At 50.7% G+C, this 22,350-nt stretch overlaps 8 protein-coding genes across 8 annotated transcripts; 4 read left to right on the top strand and 4 right to left on the bottom strand.

The window, feature by feature from the left end:
- Window positions 1–277: 277 nt before the first annotated feature.
- Window positions 278–3,823, top strand: Aud_007647 (ATP-dependent RNA helicase MTR4; the record flags this gene model as incomplete). The annotated part of the gene is made up of 6 exons (XM_043292536.1): window positions 278–1,030; window positions 1,088–1,178; window positions 1,231–2,292; window positions 2,349–2,944; window positions 3,008–3,573; window positions 3,643–3,823. 6 exons carry the CDS (start codon window positions 278–280, stop codon window positions 3,821–3,823), a joined length of 3,249 nt encoding a protein of 1,082 aa, XP_043148471.1.
- Window positions 3,824–4,408: 585 nt separating this feature from the next.
- On the top strand, window positions 4,409–5,405 carry Aud_007646 (cut8/STS1 family protein; the record flags this gene model as incomplete). Its single annotated transcript, XM_043292535.1, has 2 exons — window positions 4,409–4,484; window positions 4,540–5,405. The coding sequence occupies 2 exons, from the start codon at window positions 4,409–4,411 to the stop codon at window positions 5,403–5,405; spliced, it is 942 nt and encodes a 313-aa protein (XP_043148470.1).
- Window positions 5,406–6,530: 1,125 nt separating this feature from the next.
- On the bottom strand, window positions 6,531–9,427 carry Aud_007645 (ornithine carbamoyltransferase; the record flags this gene model as incomplete). Its single annotated transcript, XM_043292534.1, has 2 exons — window positions 6,531–7,697; window positions 8,318–9,427. The coding sequence occupies 2 exons, from the start codon at window positions 9,425–9,427 to the stop codon at window positions 6,531–6,533; spliced, it is 2,277 nt and encodes a 758-aa protein (XP_043148469.1).
- Window positions 9,428–9,967: 540 nt separating this feature from the next.
- Aud_007644 (uncharacterized protein) lies at window positions 9,968–12,897 on the top strand (the record flags this gene model as incomplete). The annotated part of the gene is made up of 5 exons (XM_043292533.1): window positions 9,968–10,763; window positions 10,836–11,792; window positions 11,852–12,166; window positions 12,223–12,401; window positions 12,556–12,897. The coding sequence occupies 5 exons, from the start codon at window positions 9,968–9,970 to the stop codon at window positions 12,895–12,897; spliced, it is 2,589 nt and encodes an 862-aa protein (XP_043148468.1).
- Window positions 12,898–13,323: 426 nt separating this feature from the next.
- On the bottom strand, window positions 13,324–14,366 carry Aud_007643 (acetolactate synthase regulatory subunit; the record flags this gene model as incomplete). Its single annotated transcript, XM_043292532.1, has 2 exons — window positions 13,324–13,504; window positions 13,567–14,366. 2 exons carry the CDS (start codon window positions 14,364–14,366, stop codon window positions 13,324–13,326), a joined length of 981 nt encoding a protein of 326 aa, XP_043148467.1.
- Window positions 14,367–15,022: 656 nt separating this feature from the next.
- Aud_007642 (KH domain-containing protein) lies at window positions 15,023–17,126 on the top strand (the record flags this gene model as incomplete). Its single annotated transcript, XM_043292531.1, has 9 exons — window positions 15,023–15,236; window positions 15,310–15,389; window positions 15,460–15,618; window positions 15,818–15,839; window positions 15,915–15,967; window positions 16,042–16,206; window positions 16,258–16,466; window positions 16,523–17,048; window positions 17,103–17,126. The coding sequence occupies 9 exons, from the start codon at window positions 15,023–15,025 to the stop codon at window positions 17,124–17,126; spliced, it is 1,452 nt and encodes a 483-aa protein (XP_043148466.1).
- Window positions 17,127–17,580: 454 nt separating this feature from the next.
- On the bottom strand, window positions 17,581–19,162 carry Aud_007641 (putative RecQ family helicase RecQ; the record flags this gene model as incomplete). Its single annotated transcript, XM_043292530.1, has 2 exons — window positions 17,581–18,969; window positions 19,157–19,162. The coding sequence occupies 2 exons, from the start codon at window positions 19,160–19,162 to the stop codon at window positions 17,581–17,583; spliced, it is 1,395 nt and encodes a 464-aa protein (XP_043148465.1).
- A 603-nt stretch (window positions 19,163–19,765) lies between these two features.
- Aud_007640 (pentatricopeptide repeat protein) lies at window positions 19,766–22,234 on the bottom strand (the record flags this gene model as incomplete). The annotated part of the gene is made up of 1 exon (XM_043292529.1): window positions 19,766–22,234. The coding sequence occupies one exon, from the start codon at window positions 22,232–22,234 to the stop codon at window positions 19,766–19,768; it is 2,469 nt and encodes an 822-aa protein (XP_043148464.1).
- Window positions 22,235–22,350: the final 116 nt, after the last annotated feature.

Below are 22,350 nucleotides of genomic sequence, written 5' to 3'. Positions count from 1 at the left end.
GATAATCGACCATCCGGAAGGGAAGAGAAGGAGTGGAACGATACAGCTTCGGCGGCTCCCCGGGACCGGGAGCACGTGATTTACTGCACCGAAGCAGCAGGTTTTGCCGGCGGTGATAGCAGAGTTCTCGAAAAAACTGTTTCTGCCCAATCACACGCCGCCTTCCTTGGAAGGAACATTGAAATTTCTCGGTCGATCGCAGAGAACAACAGACGTCTCGGCTCAACTTGGCCTTAGCCTCTGCCATCTGCGGCTGATTCTGGAGTTCGTCTCGATCATGGATGAACTCTTTGATGTTTTTGAAGACCAGCCTCAAGCGGCAGCGAAGGTCACCGACGGTGCACCCAAGCGACCCAAGAAAGACAAGAGCAAGAAGCGTCAGGTAAATGGCGATGTGAAGGAAAACGGCGCAGCGACAGAGAGCAGGGAGGATATCGAGATTCCCGATGTACCTGCTGAAGAAGTCGGAGATGGAGAACAGGCTGAAGCGCCTGCGACCGAGAAAAACGAGCAACAACCCGATGCGAAACGTCCGCGACTTGAGAAGGAAGCGCAGCCTGTACTAGCAGACGAATTCGAGACGGCGCAGGAGCGCGAGGTTGCAGCATCTGCAGGTCTACAAACCGCACAGGAAACAACTTCTGTCAAGTTGTCGCACCAGGTTCGGCATCAAGTTGCCATTCCGCCCAACTATCCGTACGTACCTATCTCGCAACACAAACCGCCTGAGAATCCTGCGAGGGTGTGGCCGTTCACCCTCGATCCATTCCAGCAAGTAGCCGTTGCATCCATTCAGAGAGAGGAAAGTGTTCTAGTCTCGGCACATACCAGTGCCGGTAAGACGGTAGTTGCGGAGTACGCCATCGCGCAAAGTTTGAAGAACAACCAAAGAGTCATCTACACAAGTCCTATCAAGGCTTTGAGTAACCAGAAATACCGAGAGTTTGCGGCGGAATTTGGTGATGTTGGTTTAATGACGGGAGATGTCACTATCAACCCAACAGCGACCTGTCTGGTCATGACAACGGAGGTAGGCTTCCATGACACTTCAAGCGCAACCCGGGTGTTTGCTGACGCATGCACCTAGATTCTTCGGTCCATGTTGTATCGCGGCTCGGAAATTATGCGCGAAGTTGCATGGGTCGTTTTTGACGAGATTCATTACATGCGTGATGCCAGTAAGTCATCGGGGTACTGCTGACCTTTAGAAGTTACTGACAGCTATGGCAGTTCGAGGAGTGGTCTGGGAAGAGACCATCATTTTGTTACCGGATAAGGTCAGATATGTGTTCCTGTCAGCGACAATTCCCAATGCTATGCAGTTCGCCGAATGGATCGTCAAGATGCACAACCAACCCTGTCACGTCGTATATACTGATTTCAGACCTACTCCTCTGCAACACTACTTCTTCCCCGCGGGTGGCGAGGGAATCTTTCTCGTCGTCGACGAAAAGGGAGCGTTCCGGGAAGAGAACTTCCAAAAGGCAATGGGCAGCATCGCAGACAAGAAGGGAGATGACCCGTCCGATGCTATGGCCAAGAGGAAGGGAAAGGGTAAAGACAAGAAGTTGAATAAGGGCGGAAATGAAGGCCCGAGCGACATTTACAAGATTGTAAAAATGATCATGCTGAAGAACCTCAACCCCGTCATTGTCTTCAGTTTCAGCAAACGTGAATGCGAGTCGGGCGCTCTCAAGATGAGTACCTTGGCTTTCAATGATGATTCGGAGAAGGAGATGGTATCCAAGGTTTTCAACAGCGCTATCGAGATGCTTTCCGAAGAAGACAGGAACCTGCCTCAAATTCAAAACATTCTACCTCTGCTTCGGAGAGGTATCGGTGTCCATCATTCTGGGCTGCTTCCTATTCTCAAAGAAACAATCGAGATTCTCTTCCAAGAAGGACTTATCAAGGTGCTGTTCGCGACCGAAACATTCTCAATCGGTCTGAACATGCCTGCAAAGACTGTGGTCTTCACGAGCGTCCGGAAATTTGACGGTTTTAGCCAGCGCTGGGTAACGCCATCCGAATTCGTCCAAATGTCTGGCCGAGCTGGTCGAAGAGGTCTTGATGACCGCGGTATCGTGATCATGATGGTTGGTGAAGAGATGGATCCTGCGGTGGCGAAAGAGATTGTGCGCGGAGAGCAGGATAGGCTCAACTCGGCTTTCCATCTGGGATACAATATGATACTGAACCTGATGCGTGTGGAAGGCATCTCGCCCGAGTTCATGCTCGAGAGATGCTTCTACCAGTTCCAAAACACGGCCGGTGTTGCCGAGCTCGAGAAACGTACGCTTAATCACTCGATAACTGGAAGGAGAATATTTGTGCTGACCCCGTTGCAGAACTCCAGGAATTCGAAGAGAAGAGGGCCAACATGACCATTTCTGACGAAGGCACCATTCGCGAATACTATGAACTAAGGACACAGCTCGACAAGTTTGCAGATGACATACAAGCAGTCATCAGTCACCCAGATTATTCTTTGGCCTTTATGTCTCCGGGTCGTTTGGTGCACATCAAGCACAAAGACAAAGACTTCGGATGGGGCGTGGTTGTCAATTACAAACAACGGAAGCCACAAAAGAATTCAACTGAGGAGATTCCTCGTGACAAGAGATATGTCGTTGATGTTTTGCTCAATATTGCCGAAGGGCCGTCTGTGGCCACAAAGACATTTGAGGAGTTGCCGTCTGGAGTCAGACCAGTGAAAGAAGGGGACAACTCTCGGATGGAGGTCGTTCCAGTCCTTACCGACTGCATCCGTGCCATCTCCCATGTACGCATGAAGCTTCCCAAGGACCTGAATCCAAAAGATGCGAGAAATGGGGTCAAGAAATCTCTTACTGAGATCCAAAAGCGCTTCCCTGATGGCATTGCTACACTTGATCCGATTGAAGATATGAATATCAAGGACGAAAGTTTCAAGAAACTACTCAGAGTAAGACATATATTCTCTTCTGCATTTAGTTTGTACTGTGTGCATTGCTGACTATCATCACAGAAAGTGGAGGTTCTCGAGTCTCGTTTGCTTTCCAACCCACTGCACAACTCACCCCGGCTACCAGAACTTTACGAGCAATATTCTGAGAAGGTGGAGTTGGGAACGAAGATTAAGGAGACGAAGAAGAAGATTACCGAGGCCATGTCTATCATGCAGCTTGATGAGCTCAAGTGCCGTAAGCGTGTACTTCGTCGGTTCGGTTTCATCAATGAGGCCGAAGTCGTGCAGTTGAAGGCACGAGTCGCCTGCGAGATCAGCACAGGAGACGAGCTCATGCTCAGCGAGCTTCTTTTCAATGGTTTCTTCAACAAACTTTCTCCGGAACAAATCGCTGCTGTATTGAGTGTATTCGTTTTTGAGGAGAAGTCCAAGGAGACTCCTGCTCTGACGCGGGACGACCTGGCGAAGCCCCTAAAGGAAATCCAAGCGCAGGCCCGGATCGTTGCCAAGGTCTCTCAAGAATCCAAGCTGGCTGTCAACGAGGAGGAATATGTAAACAGTTTCCACTGGGAGCTTATGGAGGTCATCTACGAATGGGCGAACGGCAAATCCTTTGCTGATATTTGGTAAGTTGTCCATCTGTCGGCACTCCGAGTCAAAGTCTACTTCGAAAACTAACTCGCCTGTCTCTTTAGTGGAATGACCGATGTTTATGAAGGATCGTTGATTCGGGTCTTCCGTCGATTGGAGGAGTGTCTGCGTCAGATGGCGCAAGCCTCCAAGGTTATGGGCAACGAGGAACTCGAGAGCAAATTCGAGGAAGCTCTGACTAAAGTGCGCAGGGACATTGTGGCCGCACAGTCCCTGTACCTGTAAATATCATTTTCTTTTCTTTTTATACCTCCTATGACCTATGCTGGTAGGGAGCATGTATGTGTCGTACGGTCACAATCATTTTGAAGGTCTCGCATTTCCCTGGCGTCGGAAATGGGAAAAAGGATTTCATTGTTTGGTTCCTGTCTACTCAAATGGACGACATACGTTTCTATGATTTTAAAAACTTGTTCTCAGGCTTCTATCAATCACATACAATTGTAGAAATGAAACGTCTTCCCCTGAAACTTCACTTGTAGTGATCATGGATGGTGTCATGGACCAAAACCTGCGCAGTCGGCCTGCGTTGCCTCCCGCAACCGCCTGCAAGTCCACCGCTTTTCTTTCTTTCGCCCTTCCCCACCACTCACCTCACCTCACCTCGACTCAACCCGTCCTTACATCCTCTCTCTCTCGCTCTCTTTCTTTTCTCTAATTCTCCATCTTCTTCTTTTATTTGGAATCTTGTCTTTCCCTTGATTTATCCCTCCTTCCCGCCCTCCTACTTTCCTGTATTCGAAATCCTCGTTTCCCTCTGCCACAGAGAGATATCGGCACTTATTTGCCATCAACTGTTTGTGACCCATCATGAACAGCTTGGTGGCTACACCACCTGTGCCTCCACACTTCTACGAGTATTCTCGTCTCTCCTCACCACATCCAAGTAAGTGACTTTTGGGGTTTACAGGATTGAGATTTGAAGCTCACGACTATTCCAGTGTCTACCCCTACTCATACAACCAGCAACCGTAAACGGAAAGCCGATGATGATGGCAATGATCACGATGGACGGATGTCAGCCTCTCCCACCAACTCCCCCGCCTTCACTCCTCGATCTCTTCCGGCTCCTCGCTCGTTCAAACGATCCCGCCCCAACGTCTCTGGCAGACCACTCTCCCTGCCTCGACTGCTGGAAACCCTCGACACAGATGCCTTGAGGGGGATACTACGGTCAATGTGCGAGCGTCACCCGGCTTTGGCTGACGAAGTGATTCACACGTCTCCACGGCCGAGTGTTTCCTCTGCTCTCCAGGTTCTCCGCAATTACCAATCGACTTTACAAAACTCATTCCCATTAGGTGGCAATCCTGAGTCGGACTATGCCTACAACCGTGTCCGACAGCCGCTGGGGAATCTGCTGGATGCTCTGAGTGATTTCACACCGCATTTCTTGCCGCCACATGAAACTCAAGCGTCCGTCTCTCTGAGTTATCTGGACGGGGCTACAGATATCATTCACGCATTGCCACGATGGCACTCACCACAGAACAACATAGAGCGGGACTCTGCGTATGATGAAATTTGCAAGGCATGGATTCTGGTAATCCGGGAGGCGGCGAAGCGTGGTGGCGGAATTCAACTACAGTATGGTGGATGGGATCAGAAACTGGCGAAGCATAACCAAAACGCTGGCGGTCGACTTCAGGCTGCCGTCAATGAGCTTGGTAACAGCTTGGGTTGGATGCACGGCCCAGACTCCCAAAACTATGGAAGTTCGACTGGTGGGGACCTTGTCTCGGTCCGGGAGCAGTTACTTTCCGGCACTTATGGCTTGGGAACTCCCGTCAAAGTTGGACCCTGGTAGAGGAGCACTTCTCGCAATCTCGCTCGTTAATTGCACCCTTGCGGCAGCGTTGCGGTTTTACTCGTCATTTTCGATAGCTACTGTCCGATTCCTCGACCGTGCGCGCTCGCATATGATACGATCACGATACCTATTGCATGAATTAGAGAGTTGAGGATCTCCTGACGTTTGAAGTTTGCAAAGGACACTGCGCTTTATTTATTGTGTCATACTTGCAAAAACCAGGCTCGTCGTCATTTTTTATCGTTACCTAGAGAGAGCACAAGGCTACGGGGAATAGTTCTATATCGCGTCTTCTTGCCTGTCAAGCTACATCATACCACCGCCCACATGAACCATCATTAGCCTCTTTTCCTCGGCTTCTCCATTCCTTTTACTCACCTTCCCTTCTTCATTTCTGTTTCTATTCTGCTACGGCCGACTTCTGAAGATTATCCCTGAATTTTGTGCCATTTGACGGCAATCATTTCCCCTATGTCCGCTACCTGTCTTGTATACCCTTTGCCCATTCTTTCCCCCGCTCTTCTCGGTCATGCTGGTGGCTGAAACTTGGTGTCATCTTCAATTACGGTGGCTTCGATCATATTCTGAATTATTGTGCCAGATGGGCCATGTGTCAAGTAAAAGATACAGATGCTCTCAATCCGTGCATGGCTAGCATGCTCGGTTTTTGATGAAATAAGTCGCATCCACAATGCGTCGATTGGGAATTTGCGTCTAGACAACCTTTTTAGACCAGCAGAATGATTGTCGTTGCCCAGCATGTGTGGAACTTCAAGAGGCATCAGAGACTTGTCCTGGCCCACATACATGTGGGTATGCGTATTAGCCTCTTGCGCACAAAAGCAACCTAAATACTGGATCTAGAGGGTGAGACGGAATAGAAGGGAAATGATCGTGGACAGATTGTAATATTAGTCACGTAATCAAAATAAACCTGCAGAATCTTGGTTGATCATGAGTTAGATGATGTATAGGTGAATGATAAAGCAACCGAGGGAGCTCCAGATGATCTTGAAGCCAACTTTGGTAGTCATATCATCGAGAATATGAGTGATGGTTGAGTTGGAAAACAGAGCAATGCATGACAAAATTGCACAATGGAGAAACCGCGTTCTGTAAGGCTCATGATAGTGCACGCTTCATGACACGGAGGAGCCACCCTGCATCCTCCAAGCCTCCATTCTCCCCTGGCTTCTCTACTACAGTCGAACCTATAGATTCGTCAGCCGACACGCTGGCATTGTCGTCGGACAATTCTGCCGCAGAAGAGTGATCATCGAGGACATTGTTCTCGTCTGGAGATACGTCGGGATGCTTTGCTGGCTGGACGGACGGAACATTTGCAGAAAGAGGTAGATCTTCGACACCGAATAGTGTCCACTCGACCATCCGATCGATCCAGCTGCCCAGGCCGAATCCCCGCTCCCGAGTCAAACGCTGCAGTTCCTGCTCGTCGATCTCGTCCTCCGAGTCGGACCCCTCGTCCGAGGCCGATGTATACCCGTCCTCGAACTGCTGGATGGATGCCATCTCCGCGCGGATACGCTCATCCACAAAGTCAGGTACGAAATGGCGTGTCTCCTCGTCGGGACCGGCCGAGTCATGGGCATTCGATCCGGGTCTAGTGGAGAGCGCATCGAGGCTCGTCATAGCCAGATCGGGTCTGCTGTTCCTTCGACTTGCCGCACGGGATCCCCATCTCGAATGCGCGGCCGGCGTAGACCTCCCGGATCTCGACCGGCGGGCCAAAACCGGGCCATCGTGATTCGTTTCCGAGACGAGGCTCGTCGAGCTCTCGCGCTTCACAAGCCAGCTCTGGCCTTTTTCCTCTCGCGTGGACGAAGCGAGCGCGATCCCGGCCCGAAGCATCCATTCTGCATCGCGATGTCCGGCTGACTCGGACGGCTGATGCCGCGACGAGGGTGTGTGCTTCTTCTTGGATCCGTGAGGTGGATGATGGTGCAGGGGTTGTGCGTCGTCCTGGCTCTGCAGGCTGCTGTCGCTGCGGTGGATACGACTTGAGCTCTTGCTTCGGGAGTGCAGACGGACTCGGGATCCGCTGCGGGAATACGAGAGGACGCCCGGGGTCCCTGGAACGGACGAGCTTGAGAGATAGGATGTCCGGGTTGGTGTGTCGGCAGATCGCTCATCTCGTGGTGAGAAATAGTCCTGTGGCTCTGTGTCGTCGTCGATGGGGAACCGATTTGTCAATGGTGCGAGCGAAACATGATTTAGTGAGGGATATGAGCGGCGGGATCGAAATGCGCTCCCGCTTTGGGATGCAGAACCCTGTGGAGCTGAGTGAGTAGATAGAAGGAATACAGATGGGAGAGACCCGTACATCCATTCCGATGTTCTGCTGAGAGCTTGATGAAGTGGTTCTGGGCTGAGAGGGAAGAGGAATGATCCGCTTAAAGAGCTCTTAGTAGCTTGCAAGCTTGAGGTAATAACATGGAATGATGTTCTCCGTAGAAGAGGAGGTGCGGCAAGGATTCGCTGACTCTCCCTTCTCCGCCCGAGCTGCTGGCTGTCGGCATGTGAAAGTGGGCTCTGGGACAGACAGACCTTAGCTCTTGCGAGTAGCCTTTTGGTCTAGGATCGGATAGTGCATCATTGCAGGAGCGTGGACCTGGCGAATCGATAATATATTGAGGTTTGGCAGTATTTCGTATGACCTCGTGAACATGCTCGTGGAAATACCATATGTTGAAGCACAACCTGGGGTAAATCTCCACATCCCCACTATATACTAACCACCTGATGATACACAGCAATTCGGTGTCAACAAAGTACATAGAACATAATAAGGTTATAGCACTATACACACAAGACTAGCTGGCGGAATGGTATTCGATTTGCTAATTTGATTTCAGTTTGCTTTTTCTACAGAATTTATTCGATTATCATACGATTTTCCCCTTGTTCACCACGAATGCCTCGATAGCAGAAATTGCAGCCCACAGCCGGTTCTCTGCCTCAGGGAAGACTAGGGACCGCTGACTGTAGAAGACTTCATCGTGCACCTCCTCCGCGTGACGGGGCAAGCAGTGCATAAATTTCCATCCTTCCTTGGCACCACCACGCTTGGCCAGATCGGCGGTGATCTGGAAGCCTTCAAAGTCCTTGATCCGCTTGATCGATTCGGCTTCCTGTCCCATGGATACCCAAGTGTCTGTGACCAGAACATCTGCGTCCTTGACAGCTTCCTCAGGAACAGTAGTCTGGATGAGTTTTCCGGGGCTGGACACGCCTTCTCCGGCCTTCTCGATGATCTCCAGCATGTGGGCAGGAATCTCGTAGCCCTTGGGTGTGGCAACGGCCAGGTCAATGCCCATCTTGGCTGCCGCAATGGCCATATCAAACAAAACGTTATTCGCATCGCCGATCCAGGCGATCTTCATGCCCTTCAGACCCAGGCTGGAGAGACCATGAGCCTTGGGTGTGAAAGTTTCGTGCAAGGTCTGAAAATCGGCGACGGCTTGCAGCGGGTGGAATGAGTCACAAAGAGCGTTAATCACAGGGACGGTTGAGTGCTTCGCGAGGTCGGCAACTTCGGCATGTTTGCCGACGCGAGCCACAATGCAAGAAACCATTGAAGAGACGACCACCGCCGTGTCGTATAGGGACTCATTAACACCCAATTGAATATCATCCTTTCCCAGAAACATCGGGTGTCCTCCCATTTGCACCACCGCACCCTCGGTCGAAATCCTGGTTCGAGTACTCCGTTTACTGAACATCATGGCCACGGTCTTCCCGGTCAGGGCTCCAAGGAGATTTTGAGGCATGGAGCCCGATTTGATCGAGCGTTTGTACGAAGAGGCATTGCGGACGAGGGTAGCGAACTCGGTGGGGGTCAGATCGGCAATAGAGAGAAAATGGCGAGGTGCGAAAGGAGAGGTAGGAGGGGTAGTCTGGGACGAATATCGTCGCAAGCCATTGAGGGAGACTCGTTGACGCATGTGTTGGCCGTTCAATGCGCCGTATCGGGCGGCAGCGAGTTTTAGACCGCAAGCCATGGTGGATGAGATTGAAATATGGAATTGAGAGAACTGACGACCCTGTAGATATGGTGGTAGGTAAGTCAGTATGACTCAGAGAAATTATCCAAAAAATTACACAGACATACCTAGTCTACTTACCTGGAGATGATTCAGTCGAAAATAATAGCAGTCTAGTGTATCCAATTATCGGATCGACTCATACCAATTAAATAGCTGATGGTTGATAGTTGGCTAAGCTATTGAACTGGTTGGTTGAGCTCCTCCACAACTGGGAACGCTCCTATCAGCATTTTATTATTGGGCCGTTGGCGGTGTTACCTACGTCGTTGATCATCATCTAGTCTTCTTACCTATCTGATGCTCCAAGTATGGATACCTTACCTATCTATCCATCAACCTATTCTTGTTCTCCTCATCGTTGATCTTATTATTGTTTTAGATTACATCCTTCCATAGCACTTATATAGATTCTTTGTTCTATCCCCACAATTCCTCTGAATAATTATCCGTTCTATCGCTCCACATTTGGCTGTCTTCCCCACACCTCCAGCCAGTATGGCGGAGGAAGAACACAGACCTCTGCTCAACGAGCGGCCGTCTACGGATAGCTCATCCTCTCACGCAGATCGACCGATTCGACCATTCGAGTTGTCGTCAGAGTCTACGCCTCTCTTAGTCCGTCGTGATGACGGTGATATTGTTGCGTACGGCACGGCGCCTCGGAGAGCATCAGCCTCATCGTCAGCGTCTCAGACCTCCAGTTTACACAAGTATTCCAAGCGTTTAAGTGGCAGAATAAGATGGCAATTTATCTGCGCGTTTGTCACGTTGATGGCTGTCGTGTCCATCCTTGTATTCGCTTTTGTGGCACCAGCGGCCGTGAAGGAATATGCGAAAGAAGCCGCAGTGTTCAGACCTACGGATATCTCCATTAATTCGACCACCGAGGATGGTGTGCGAACCAGAATTCAGGGGAAATTCGTCTTGGATGCAGACCGTGTCCAGAAGCGGTCAGTCCGGACTCTAGGTCGGTTGGTCACTTGGATTAGCAGGGAAGTGGAAACGGGTCAGTCGGAGGTACAGGTCTACCTTCCGGACTATGGAAATATTCTCGCCGGCACGGCCTCTCTGCCCTCCATCAAAGTGAATGTCCAGAACGGTCATACAAACAACCTTGATTTTCTGGCAGATCTGATCGCCGGCGACCTTGTGGGTATTCGTGCAGTGGCGGATGATTGGATTGAAGGGAGACTTGGTCAGCTCAGGGTCAATGGAAAGGCCATCGTTCCTCTCAAATCTGGTTTACTGAGCTTGGGTGAGCAAATAGTGACTGACTCTGTCACATTCAAAGGTTAGTTCCGTCTACCCGCTGCTGTTGTTAATCTTTGGCAGAGGGTTTCTCAATCGCTGATACTGTCTATAGATAAAGACTTCCCTGCTTTGCCTGACGTCAAAATCTCAAAGCTGAATGTCTATGACCTTGATACCCCTGGCGGAAGTGGCGCATTGGCGTTTGATGTGTCGCTTACTGCATCGATTGATTCTCCTTTGTCCCTGACGATACCCTCGCTCTGCTTTGAGCTGCTCGTACCGAATTGCTCGCCGGGGGACCCCAACATCTTGGTAGCAGATGCGGTCATAAAGGAATTTCAGGTCGAACCTGGTGCCAGCGCTGTCATGAATGTAGTTGGTACTATGCAAAGTCTCTCTGACGAATTGACAAGAGCGTGTCCCGGAAGGGAAGACTCACCACTTGATTTTCTCGTCAAGAGCTATATGAACGGCCGCCCAACTACGGTTTACATTCGTGGAGCAGATAACCCATCCCTGGAAACTCCACCCTGGCTTGCAGACATATTGAAGGGTGTCACAGTACCAATGCCCTTCACGGGACATGCACTGGACAACTTGGTCAAGAACTACACGATGTCAGACGTGCATCTCAGTCTTCCCGATCCGTTCGCTGAGCCAGACTCAGATGAATCTCAACCAAGAATATCGGCCCTGGTCAAGGTGCTAATTGCATTGCCGGAGCAGATCAACTTGCACGTAGACATTCCACATGTTCGTGCCAATGCTGATGTCTTCTACCATGGAAAAGAGCTTGGAGTCGTGAATCTTCCAAAGTGGCAGCCCGCCAATGCAAGTTATATCAAAGACACAGACGGCTCCCAGGCGTTGCTCGTAAACTTTGCGATGAAAGATGCACCGCTAAGAGTTACTGATGAAGATGTTTTGACCGAAATCCTCCAATCTTTGATTTTTGAAGGGAAGCCGGTTGACCTACGAGTCGTTGCAGCGGTCGATGCGGAAGTTGTAACGAAGCTTGGCCAGTTTGCCGTCAGAGGCATACCAGCCAAGGGAGCTGTTCAAGTCAAGCGTGAGTACCTTGGCAAGGAAAACTTCCGAAAAGGAAATAGATCACTGATTCCTGTGTAGCTCCGTTCTCTGGCTCTTTTGATGAATTGATGCCGCGGTTGGAGTCCCTCGAAGTTGGCCCTACAACCGATTCTTCCATGCTGGTCAAAACGAGAGTGAATGTCACCAATCCAACGGAATACTCAGCAGCAGTACCTTACGCCGACTTTATGATGTTGTACAATGGGACTAAAGTTGCCCATATCACAGCCTTAGACATCGCGTTGGCTTCGAAGGCAGTTGCTACAATTCGGGTCGATATCATGTGGGAGCCGTCCAAAGGAGGTCAGGATGGTGTAGAAGCTGGCCGAGAATTTCTATCAAAATGTGTCTCAGGTAAAACCTACCTTAGAATCATTCATGTCATCGTCAAGGTCCTGACCAACATCTAGGGTCCAACATTACCGTAACGGTGCAGGGTCATGAGGGAACTATCCCGACATTACCTGAATTCGGGCGAGCATTATCAAAGTTGGGCTTTGAGTTCCAACTTCCCAGGATATCGATTCCCGGGCCACCCAAGGCACCCAATGGTGACAATGGGGACACCAGGTTCATTCAAGAAGCCACGGTACTACCTGCCTTGATAGGAGCCGTCTTTCCCTCATGAGTCTCGAATTCGTTCTAGCATGCCACCAGTGGATAATGTGTTTTCTTGACATAGATCCCATTGTTCTTGAACCAGGTTTCTTTTTGAACAGGGACTAATCTACGTGTGCTCTTAGCTGCACCTTTGGTCATCCACTGCCGAGTTCACCCTATTTTCGCCTCTCCCGAAGACGTTGATAGACATTATATCTGTGCAAGCCAACGCTTACTACCTGGGACACGAAGAGGTCGGCAGTATTAACTACTCCGTTCCTTTCCAGGTGCCCCCGGGGGTCTCAAAGACGCCCCGGATGACTGTCGAGATGAACCCGGATGGTATCGGCTACGATGCTCTGAAACGAGCTCTGGGAGGTTCACTTGAACTTGATGCGATGGCCACGGTTGGCGTTCGGGTAGGCCACTATACAACCACAATTGACTATCACAGCAAGGGAATTCGGGCCAATGTGAAAATCTAATCTGGAGTATGTGATTTAGGCGTCTGGGGACTTTCTTGGCGCTCTCAGGGTATAACGTGGGCGTTTGGGTATGCATTCTACTGCAGGGTGATCTGAGATCACGTATAGATGAACCCGATTCTACAATATGCTTTTCCTTCAGTACCTAGTCAGATTTGCTAGCATGCTGTGGATTGAGACCGTATTGAATTGGAACAAAAATACGCGACTAGCGGAATGAATCAAATTCAAGGAAGAAAGCGCTAGGATATACAAGCACGAAGCCGGACACTGATTTCAGAATGAACCAATCAACTTGATATTCCCAGAAAAAAGTCATATCAATTATAAATTGTTACCAAGGAACATGGTCAATTTCACCAGGCTTCGAGTTACAACTAGGAAATTTGCTGTTTACAGCAGACGATTTGGTATCGGGCATTGTAATTAACCAGGAGGAAGGGTGCTAGCATCGACGACATCGGCGGCCTCTTTCTCAAGCTCCTCGCTGGGCTCAGCAGAAAGAGGAGAACGAGGCAGGGCCATGAGACCAGTCCGCGTGGACTCAAGAATACCGAAGGGGCTGACAAGCTTCAGGAACGAGTCAATACGAGAAGGCTTGGCGGAGCTGTAGAAATGTTAGCTGATGCTAGATCGCGATTTACAAAGGAGCAGACGTATAAAGCTTACACTTCAACAATGCAGTTGTTGGTGCTGATGTCCAGAACCTTGCCGCCAAACTGGTGAGTCAAGCGGGTGATGGCATCAAGATGCTCGTGCTTGTGTCTCAGTGCCTGACTGGGAGGCAGATGGCGAGGATGAAACTCGACTGTTTTGCTCTGCGCAGCGCCAGCCTTGTCCTTCTGCCCTTCCAGGGCGTCACCGGGCGTGGTGATCTCGCGGTGGTGCTGGAGCAGCTCCTCGAAGAACTCGGGGCCCAGGATGCTGACCTTGGCGAGCAGAAGCTCGCGCTGCACCAGGGCCGAGTCGGTATAATCGAGGACAGCCCAGACGGGGACGAGGTCGTCCAGCTGTCTGCGCGCCTGCTCGACGACACCGTCCTGGCCCTGCAGCACGATGGTCATGCGAGACAGATCCTCAACCTCGGTGTTGCAGACGACCAAGCTGTCGATGTTGAAGCCCCGGGCAGCCAGGATTCCGGACACGCGCGACAGCACACCGGGCTCATTCTGCACCAGGCAGTTCAGGATGTGACGCTTTGGAGGATTGGTCGGTGCGACAGGTGTCTCGTACAAAATCGACGAGACGGCCGTGGGAGCGTCCCATTGCGGGGAGGTATCGGAGACAGGCAGGGGGAGAGGCGAGCGACGATGCAAGGCCTTGTAGGCCAATGCCGAGGTCGAGCTAGACGATGCTCTGGATGTGGTGAATCGGGGAAGACTGGCTGCCACTCGGGAGGTTTTGGACGACACCACTAGAAAGGGCGCTGATGCTGCCGACGACAGCATCAGAGGGCGTCGGAAAGACATTATCTCCCGACTTGGCCTGCGACGAAAGCAGGCAAAACAAGAGAGGCTGATCCGACTCAATGGAGTCTTTTTTTTAGGACGAGAGAGAGTCAAGTGTCGGTAGTCATAAATCGCATTTTATGCTCGCGACCTTCCGACGTCGGGGGCGCTGACTCAGGCCTGTGTATGTCACTTACCACAGTTATAATACCGCTAGACTTTCTGCAGACTAGTGGGAACATGGGATGTATGTGCATCCTCACATGACCTGAAGCTGCTGCACATCACCAACTTTCTATTCGTGTCTTTGTCCTCTAAGGATAACTGAAGAATAACCTGGTCTGCTCAAATGCTCATAACGCTGTCTAGGTTGTGGACCATTAAAGTGTCAGTCAAAGCTCATCGACCTCTATCTGCATGCTCCTTGACTACACCTCTTCTGTGATTGGCCAGTTTCCCATACTCCGTACCTCCGTACTGAAGAGAAAAAAGTATTCCCGCTGTGCTGGTTGTTGTTACACTAGCGTCTATTGGGCTGATCTTCTAACTCCACCAAACCTTTTTGTTGCTTTTGGACTTCTAAGGCCCTCCTCTTAGGCTTGTTCTGGACCATCTTCTGCGACTGCGCCTGTCCAGTGACAACAATACTTCTTCCTTCTTCATATCTATCGCCTATCATGGCTGACGACGAACGCCGTGCCAAACGCTCTCGCTTCGATCAGACGGAGCCTGAGCCGCGACGAGCTTCACGATTTGACCGTCGCTCTCGGTCTCCTTCTTCGCGACAGCCAGAATCCACTCGCACTCGCAGTCCTCTCAGTCGTGAACCCTACAGCCCCGGCGCCGATGACTCGCGGAAATCAGGCTCTGTAGATCCTGCAGCGGCAGCAGGTATGACCAGCAAGCAGGCTTCAAAGCTCATTCTTTTACAGCAGAAGCTGACAAGTCGGGGGAATTTGAACAGCTGCCGCAGCGGCCAAGATCAACGCACAGTTGCAAGCGAAGAAAGGAATTCAGCACGTCGATGTCCCTCCCATACGTTCGGTGAGAAATCGAGATGGTCCTGTACTCATGATGCGACTGTTGCTTACTTGGTCCTGTGTATGCTTTCTAGACCGCCAGTCCCGCACCGAACGCGTCTTCGCCCTCCGCCGCGGACTCGAAGAAGTTGAATCCTGAAATCTACGTTGCTGACGGCGATTACATCAAAGATATTGAAATCAATGACCTGCGCAACCGCTATACATTGACCAAGGGTTCTACCCAAAAGATGGTAATTATTCCTGCTTGCGTCTGCTGATATTCCAGGCACTGTTGTGCAAGCCGGCTACCGCTGCACCAAGCATCTTGCTTTCCCTTTCATTACTGTTCATTTTTTCGTGGCCGTGGCTGAAGCTTACCCAAATCAAACCATCCATAGCATCTCACATACCCTCATTTTCATCTGCTGACCTCCGCTGCGTGACATTTAGATTAAAGACCAGACTGGCGCCGGTACGCCTTCATTCCACATTTATATTATTATGAACTTTTGATCAAGAAGGAAGCTCATCAAGTCTTATTATCAAGATGTCACTACCCGAGGAAGCTATTATCCTGACAAGAGCATGGCCACCGCCGCGGTATGTGGTTTATCCTTCCTTCATAACCAACCACCCGCCGAAAGATTGTACTATTGCTAATGAGATTTGGGTAGAACCCACCGCTGTACCTCCACGTAACGAGCACGTCCAAAGAAGGCCTCGAAAAGGCCGTGGCCTTGATCGACGAACTGATGCAGAAGGAGCTACCGAATCTCGTTGACGAGCGACGATTCCGTCGGCGTGAGCCGGATCCAGTTGAGCGTGATGAATACGGCCGTGTATGGACTCATTCACTTGTTCACTTCTCAGAAGGCGCTAATTGCGTACAGCGTAAATGGCCCGAAGAACGGATTCCGGTTGATCTGGAACCGATCCCTGGATTCAATCTCCGAGCCCAAGTTGTTGGACAAGGAGGTGCATATGTGAAGCACATTCAACAGAAGACTCGTTGCAAGGTGCAAATCAAGGGTCGTGGCTCCGGTTTCTTGGAACCGAGCACCGGCAGGGAGAGTGATGAGCCCATGTTTTTGCACGTAGCGTAAGTACAATTTCAGTCTCCGTTCTGATAAAACTCGATTGACTGACGGAATGAAGTGGCCCTGATCCAAACGATGTCCAGGCTGCTAAAGAACTCTGTGAGGATCTTCTAGCCAATGTCAGGGAACAATATCAGCGTTTCAAGGAAAATCCGCCTCAGCACAGCTATGGTGGGTATGGTCAACGCGGCGGCGATCGTTACTATGGAGGCGGTTACGGCGGTGGTTACTCTAGCCAACATAACCAGCAACACTCCAACTCGCCCTCTGCCACGGCTAGTCCTGCACAGGCTGCATCAGGAACTTCGGGTGCCGCTGGTGCCGGAAGCCCGACTGACTATAGCGCACAGTACGCGCAATATTACGGAGCTGACCCCTATGCGGCCTACGGTGGCTACCAGAACTATGTAGCATACTACCAGTACTATCAACAGGCGGCTCAACAACAGCAGCAACAGCAGTCTTCCCAGTCCCAGAGTCCTGCCCCTCCGCCACCTCCTCCAGCTAGTGAGGCCCCGCCTCCGCCACCTCCTGGCTCTGGCTCTCCCCCTCCGCCGCCTCCTGGTGGTGGCAGCTACAGTGCTGTAAGCATCAGCTAAGCTCAATGATGGAGATCTCGTACTAACATTGTCAATTAGGTTCCACCACCTCCCGGTCTTTAGAAATGTTACGCCATGGTTTCCAAGGACATCCATATGACATAACGGAGCAGCGACAGTCGAGTCGAACGCTCGCAAGGAAAGACGCTTTATGTTATGGGTGGAGTTGTTGTCGAAGAATAATTTTCAAAGTTCCCATTTCGTTTCTTACAATAATGTCTTTTGGAAGTCAATTAATTGAGTGTGGTTGGCCTTCGGCTCTTGTATAGATTATCACTGGGATTTTGTCAATCTATGCTCAATCACAGACCTCGGTTTGAGATCTGCAACATACTGATTAGTTGGTAGCAATCTTCTAAGACTCTGGTATCTAATAAAGAAAGTAAGAGACCTGCAAAAGAACACCTTTACCCATACCGTCGTCACATAGCCATACAGTCCATTCTTGAGCAGATCCAAGTCATGTTCAGGTCCTTGCATGTATCTAAATTATCAGGGATCACCAATAAAAGGCACTCTAGTGGAGATCACGAAACATTCCTTGGATAATCTGAACAAGACTGCGGTCCGTGAACGCTGAAAGGTCGCTCGGAGGCGGCATGCTCGCTTTTCGTTTTCTCAGCTCGATCGTTCCGTATTTGCAAAAGTCACAGGCAAAGTCACAAGGCGATGTGGTCGTGCCCTCGGTCATGATATTGCGGCCTGCGACCTGGGAGCCCATCATCTCAAGCTCCTGGTCCCCGAAGAAATCCTTGATGAGCTGATGTCTGCATTGGGTCACTGTTTCGCAGTATCGGATAACCTGATTGAAGCTCTGCAGCCGGGCACTGTGGCTCTGCAAGCTATGTACGGCTTTGGTACATGAGTCCGGGGTTTCATTGCTGTCGTCGCCTTTAATACCAGCTCGAATCTTGGCGTTCTGGACGTCCTTGTACAGGCGGTCGAGGACCCGGTCTCGTTCTTGGGTGTTGTAGTAGATGAGAGAGGCGGCGGCGCGGCCATCTCGGCCTGCACGGCCAGATTCCTGAACGAGACCCTCGAAGCTGCGAGGAGGAGTCCAGTGGACCACGAAGCGAACGTGGGGGTTGTCAATGCCCATACCGAACGCGTTAGTCGCAACGATGATATAGAATGAAGGATGGGGGCCTTCCCCTGCAGCCAAAGGCCTTGATGCGGTCCATTCAGTCTGCACGCGATTCCTGTCTTCAGAGGAAAGGCCAGCGTGATAAGCTACTGCACGAATGCTTCCATCGGACACTTTCGTGAGAGCGGTGGCCAGCTGTTCAGCAATTACGCGGTAAGGCACATAGACAATGCCAAAAATCGGGGGAAGTACGGCGTCCTTAACATCTAGCCTAGCTTCTCGTCGTGTTCGGATGGATTTCAACCACGAGTGGAGGTCGTTCAGCTGAAAATTCTTGATCTCAAGCGGGTCTTCTGCAAAATCTTCGAGATATCTGATCTCATAGTGGATGTTCGGCCGAGCAGAGGGAGTGTTGAATAACTTCAGCTGAGCAGGCTCTAATCCAAGAATGTTTATGATATCTGCGCGCACACGTGGTGTTGCTGTGGCCGTGAAAGCACTTATTGGGACCGGCGGCTCGTTCAGGTGACGCCTGAACCAAGAAAGTTGCTTGTACGCCGGACGGAAGTCGTGGCCCCATTCGCTAATACAATGTGCTTCATCAATCGCTATGCGGATCAGCTCTCCCTGTGAATGCATAGTCTGAAGAGTCCGCCTGAACGCCACTGTCTGGCATAATTCTGGCGTCACATAAAGGAGACGTGTTCTTGGGTGCCCGGAAAGAAGATCGTCTATAATCATCCGTCTCTGAGCTAAAGGAGTCGTTGAGTTGATGGTGGATACTGCTACCCCCAGAGCCTGAAGTGCATTCACCTGATCCGTCTATTGGAGGACACACCTTAATGGACTGCACAAGTTGATAAAGGCGGGAACGGCTGACGAAAACTACTCACCATCAAAGCGAGAAGGGGACACACCACAACTGTCACTGTTGACGAAAAGAATAAGCAATCAAAGGAAATGCCTTATTGAAATGCCAATTTCGTAAACTGGTGGAGGGTGGACCAACCGCCATGACTGAGGACAGCAGGCAGCTGGAAGCACAAGCTCTTTCCAAAGGATGTCGACGCCTGCAAAAAAACGTCATGCCCCTCGACCGCAGCTGTTATAACTTCACGTTGAAGAGGACTGATATCAAGGCGTGGCATGTCAGTGATATCTTGACTCCTATTTGGCAGTAGCATTCCAGTAACTTACCGAAATGATCGTTTACGGAAGACACGGTGCAAGTAGAAATCCAAGTCTACTTTACGGCGCTGCAATCCGCCGTTAAGCATCTCTGCATCGTTGAGACCGATAGTGATTTCTGAGTGGACAGTGACGAGAACAATTGTTCGGCCAAGTTATCTCGATCCACGCGTCGACGCGAAGAAGCCGAAAGAAGGGACACGCGGTATCACGTGACTACTATATAGCTTCACATTGGTTTGATACTCGTCATGAGACAGCAGGAGCCGACATCCCAGTGCTAGTCCGTTGACCTCCTACATGTATCCAAATCAACGTGCACATAATTGTTTGTCTATATGTCACAGTCGACTTCACTCCAAGGGTATTTATATACAGATAGATAATATACAAGTTCAAAGAACTACCGCCACCAGCCAGCCATCAGCCTTCAGCGGCCAGTAAGGTCTTTGATATACTTATTCAGCTCCTCCTTAACGGCGAGGACATCCAGCGCCTTTCGCTTCTGAGGACGCCAGATGCGCTCCAGTGACAACCAGACGTCCATCACCTCTTCAGGCCCACAGCAGGTGCCAAATGCCCGAATGATCAGGAGAATCATTCGGCGGCCCAGGAATACCCCGTTCTCGATCCGGCGCCCAAGTTCATGCTCCATAGGGTCGGAGTCACTCGGCGCGCTTTCTGTTGGGGCGAGAAAGAGGTCGTCGACATCGAGGTCGATGCCATCGTCGGGCTCTATAATCTGTTCACCCTCGCTTATTCCGTCTTCTTTTTCGTCCATGCGATGGCTGCTATCTTGGACTTCCTTCTCCTCTGGGGTATCCTTGATCTCACTGGTGTTAGAAACATCGCTTCCGTCCGCCCGTTCACTGACGTTTGAAGCAGCCTTGATCTCGCCAGTGCTTGATGGTAGTGGAGTGTACAGACCAACAGTGGGTGGAGAAGAATCCGCCAACGTTGTCAGCACAGTCGCGGAGTCAGTCTTCAATGGGTTCTCCCAAGTAAGGGCAGGTCGATGAATGGAGAAGTCGCCATTTAGTCTTGTCCTTGACTCGTAAAGGGCACGAACATATGATCGCCAAGCGAACCGTAACTTATCCGCTGTCCAATCTTTCTTCTTTCGGCCATGGCGAGCAAAGCCTTCGAAAAGTAACAGATATATCATACCGCGAGGTGGAATTGCGAACGTCTTCTCCATATCCTCTACAATGTTCGAGAAAGCCTGCAGGTTACCCGAGTGGATTGCATGGTAAGAAAGAAAGATGTGGAATGTTCGCGTGTCCGGGCTCATCGGGATGGACTCTTGTAGGGCGCGATAGTGTGCTGGTAAAGTGTGTTTAATACGAGCTGCCATCTCAAAAGCACGATTGAGCTCCTTGGCTGCTTTCCGGTACAACACCAACTCTGAAGCAAGCGCCGGTTGGTGAGTCGGCACCCCCATGTAATCAGTATCTCCAGCTGGTCGTGCAGCCGCCTGCGCCTGCATCATCCGTTGGTATAGCGATTCCGCGATCCGAATCTTACCAGCCCTGATGAACGATGTCATTAGACAATTGAGGACCGCCGTATCCACGATTTCCCCTGCTGCTAGAAACTCATCGAATGCCCGATGAATACCGTTGACATCGCGCAGCATTCCATAATAGTAAATCTTCGAGACCTTGCCGGCACGTCGGAACTCAATGCCGCGCTTTGACATTTCTTGAAGCAACCTATCTGCCACTGTGAACTGACTCGATTTGATGGCGATGTCAAACAGAATAGTGAAAACCACCGGGTCTGACTCGATTCCCGCCAAGTGTTCCATCTGCTGCCAGATGCCGATCGACCGCACGAGATCTTGTTTCTTCACATGGCCCATCGCCCTTCCTGCCAGGTGAATAGCGGATGTCCATAAAGCGGGTGACAATGGAAGCTTAGCAGCAATCATATCTTCCACTATAGCTAGATAGCGGCGTGCGTCAGCCCAACGACGATTGGGAGGCTGGGACATTCGACGCAAAAGAAGACCACGGGTGCGCTTCGAAAGGTGCGCCACACCTGGCGACGGAAGGTCTCTGTAGAGACGGAAGATATACTGATTTGTTTTTTTAGGATCCTCGACCGCTTCAAGGAATCTCTCAACGGCTTGAAATTCAATGGCGTCTCTGTTGGTGTCTTTTCCGACTTTGAGCGGTGGTGATGGAGTCATTGTACAGTCCGCATCTGGCTCGGACGCTTGCTTTCGGTTTAATAGACATTCCAACTTTTTTGGATGCGCCCCCCAGCTCGAGGCGTTTGATTGCTTTTCAGAGACTGGCTCTATAAGATGAACAGGGCTTTCCAGTGCATCAAACTGATCTCTCGTTTGGTTGGAAACGGATTCGTCCGAATCGCTAGGATGGGGCTCTTTCGAAGGACCATTATCATCGAGGAATGACGTTCTCTTCGAGCGAAGTAATGCTGACTGGCTATTATGTCCTTGATTTCGACGTGCTTCGAGGTCTTCAGCCCGTTGATTCAAGCCTGCCACATTCTTCTGAGTCCCATAGCTTTCCCCCTGGTCTTCATCCTTAACCTTCTGCACGACACCCGAGTTGAATGTTCGTTGCGTCCGCAGTCTGTCAAAGCCAAAACACTCTACCGGCGAGTTCGAGGGCGCCGGGCGCTTTCCAGACGTGAGCCGCCTGATGGTAACCAGACTCTTTCCTTTCATACGAGCCATATTATTGGTTGAAGTCTTGACAGCCATTGTAGAAAGCCCTCTGTTGCGAGGAGAGTGATCGCGACAGAAACTCGCCATGACCAAGGAGCTGACGAAAATTTCGGCTATAGATGCAACGGATGGACGAATACGGCGATATCCGAGCCTTTTGATAGAGGCATTGTAGCTGGGTGAGGGAGTATCTGAGACGGGCATCGAGCGGGAATTGCGGGAAAAGCAAGTATCCGGCGCCTGCAAAGGACGGATTCCCGCGTCGGGTGAGCTCTGGGACCTATTGAGATGAGGCATGAGACGGCAGACATGGTGGCATC

The sequence above is a fragment of the Aspergillus udagawae genome (assembly GCF_001078395.1).
Source record: "Aspergillus udagawae IFM 46973 DNA, scaffold_5, whole genome shotgun sequence".
In the NCBI taxonomy this organism is placed as follows: domain Eukaryota; kingdom Fungi; phylum Ascomycota; class Eurotiomycetes; order Eurotiales; family Aspergillaceae; genus Aspergillus; species Aspergillus udagawae.
This window is presented reverse-complemented; position numbering and strand designations above follow the sequence as displayed.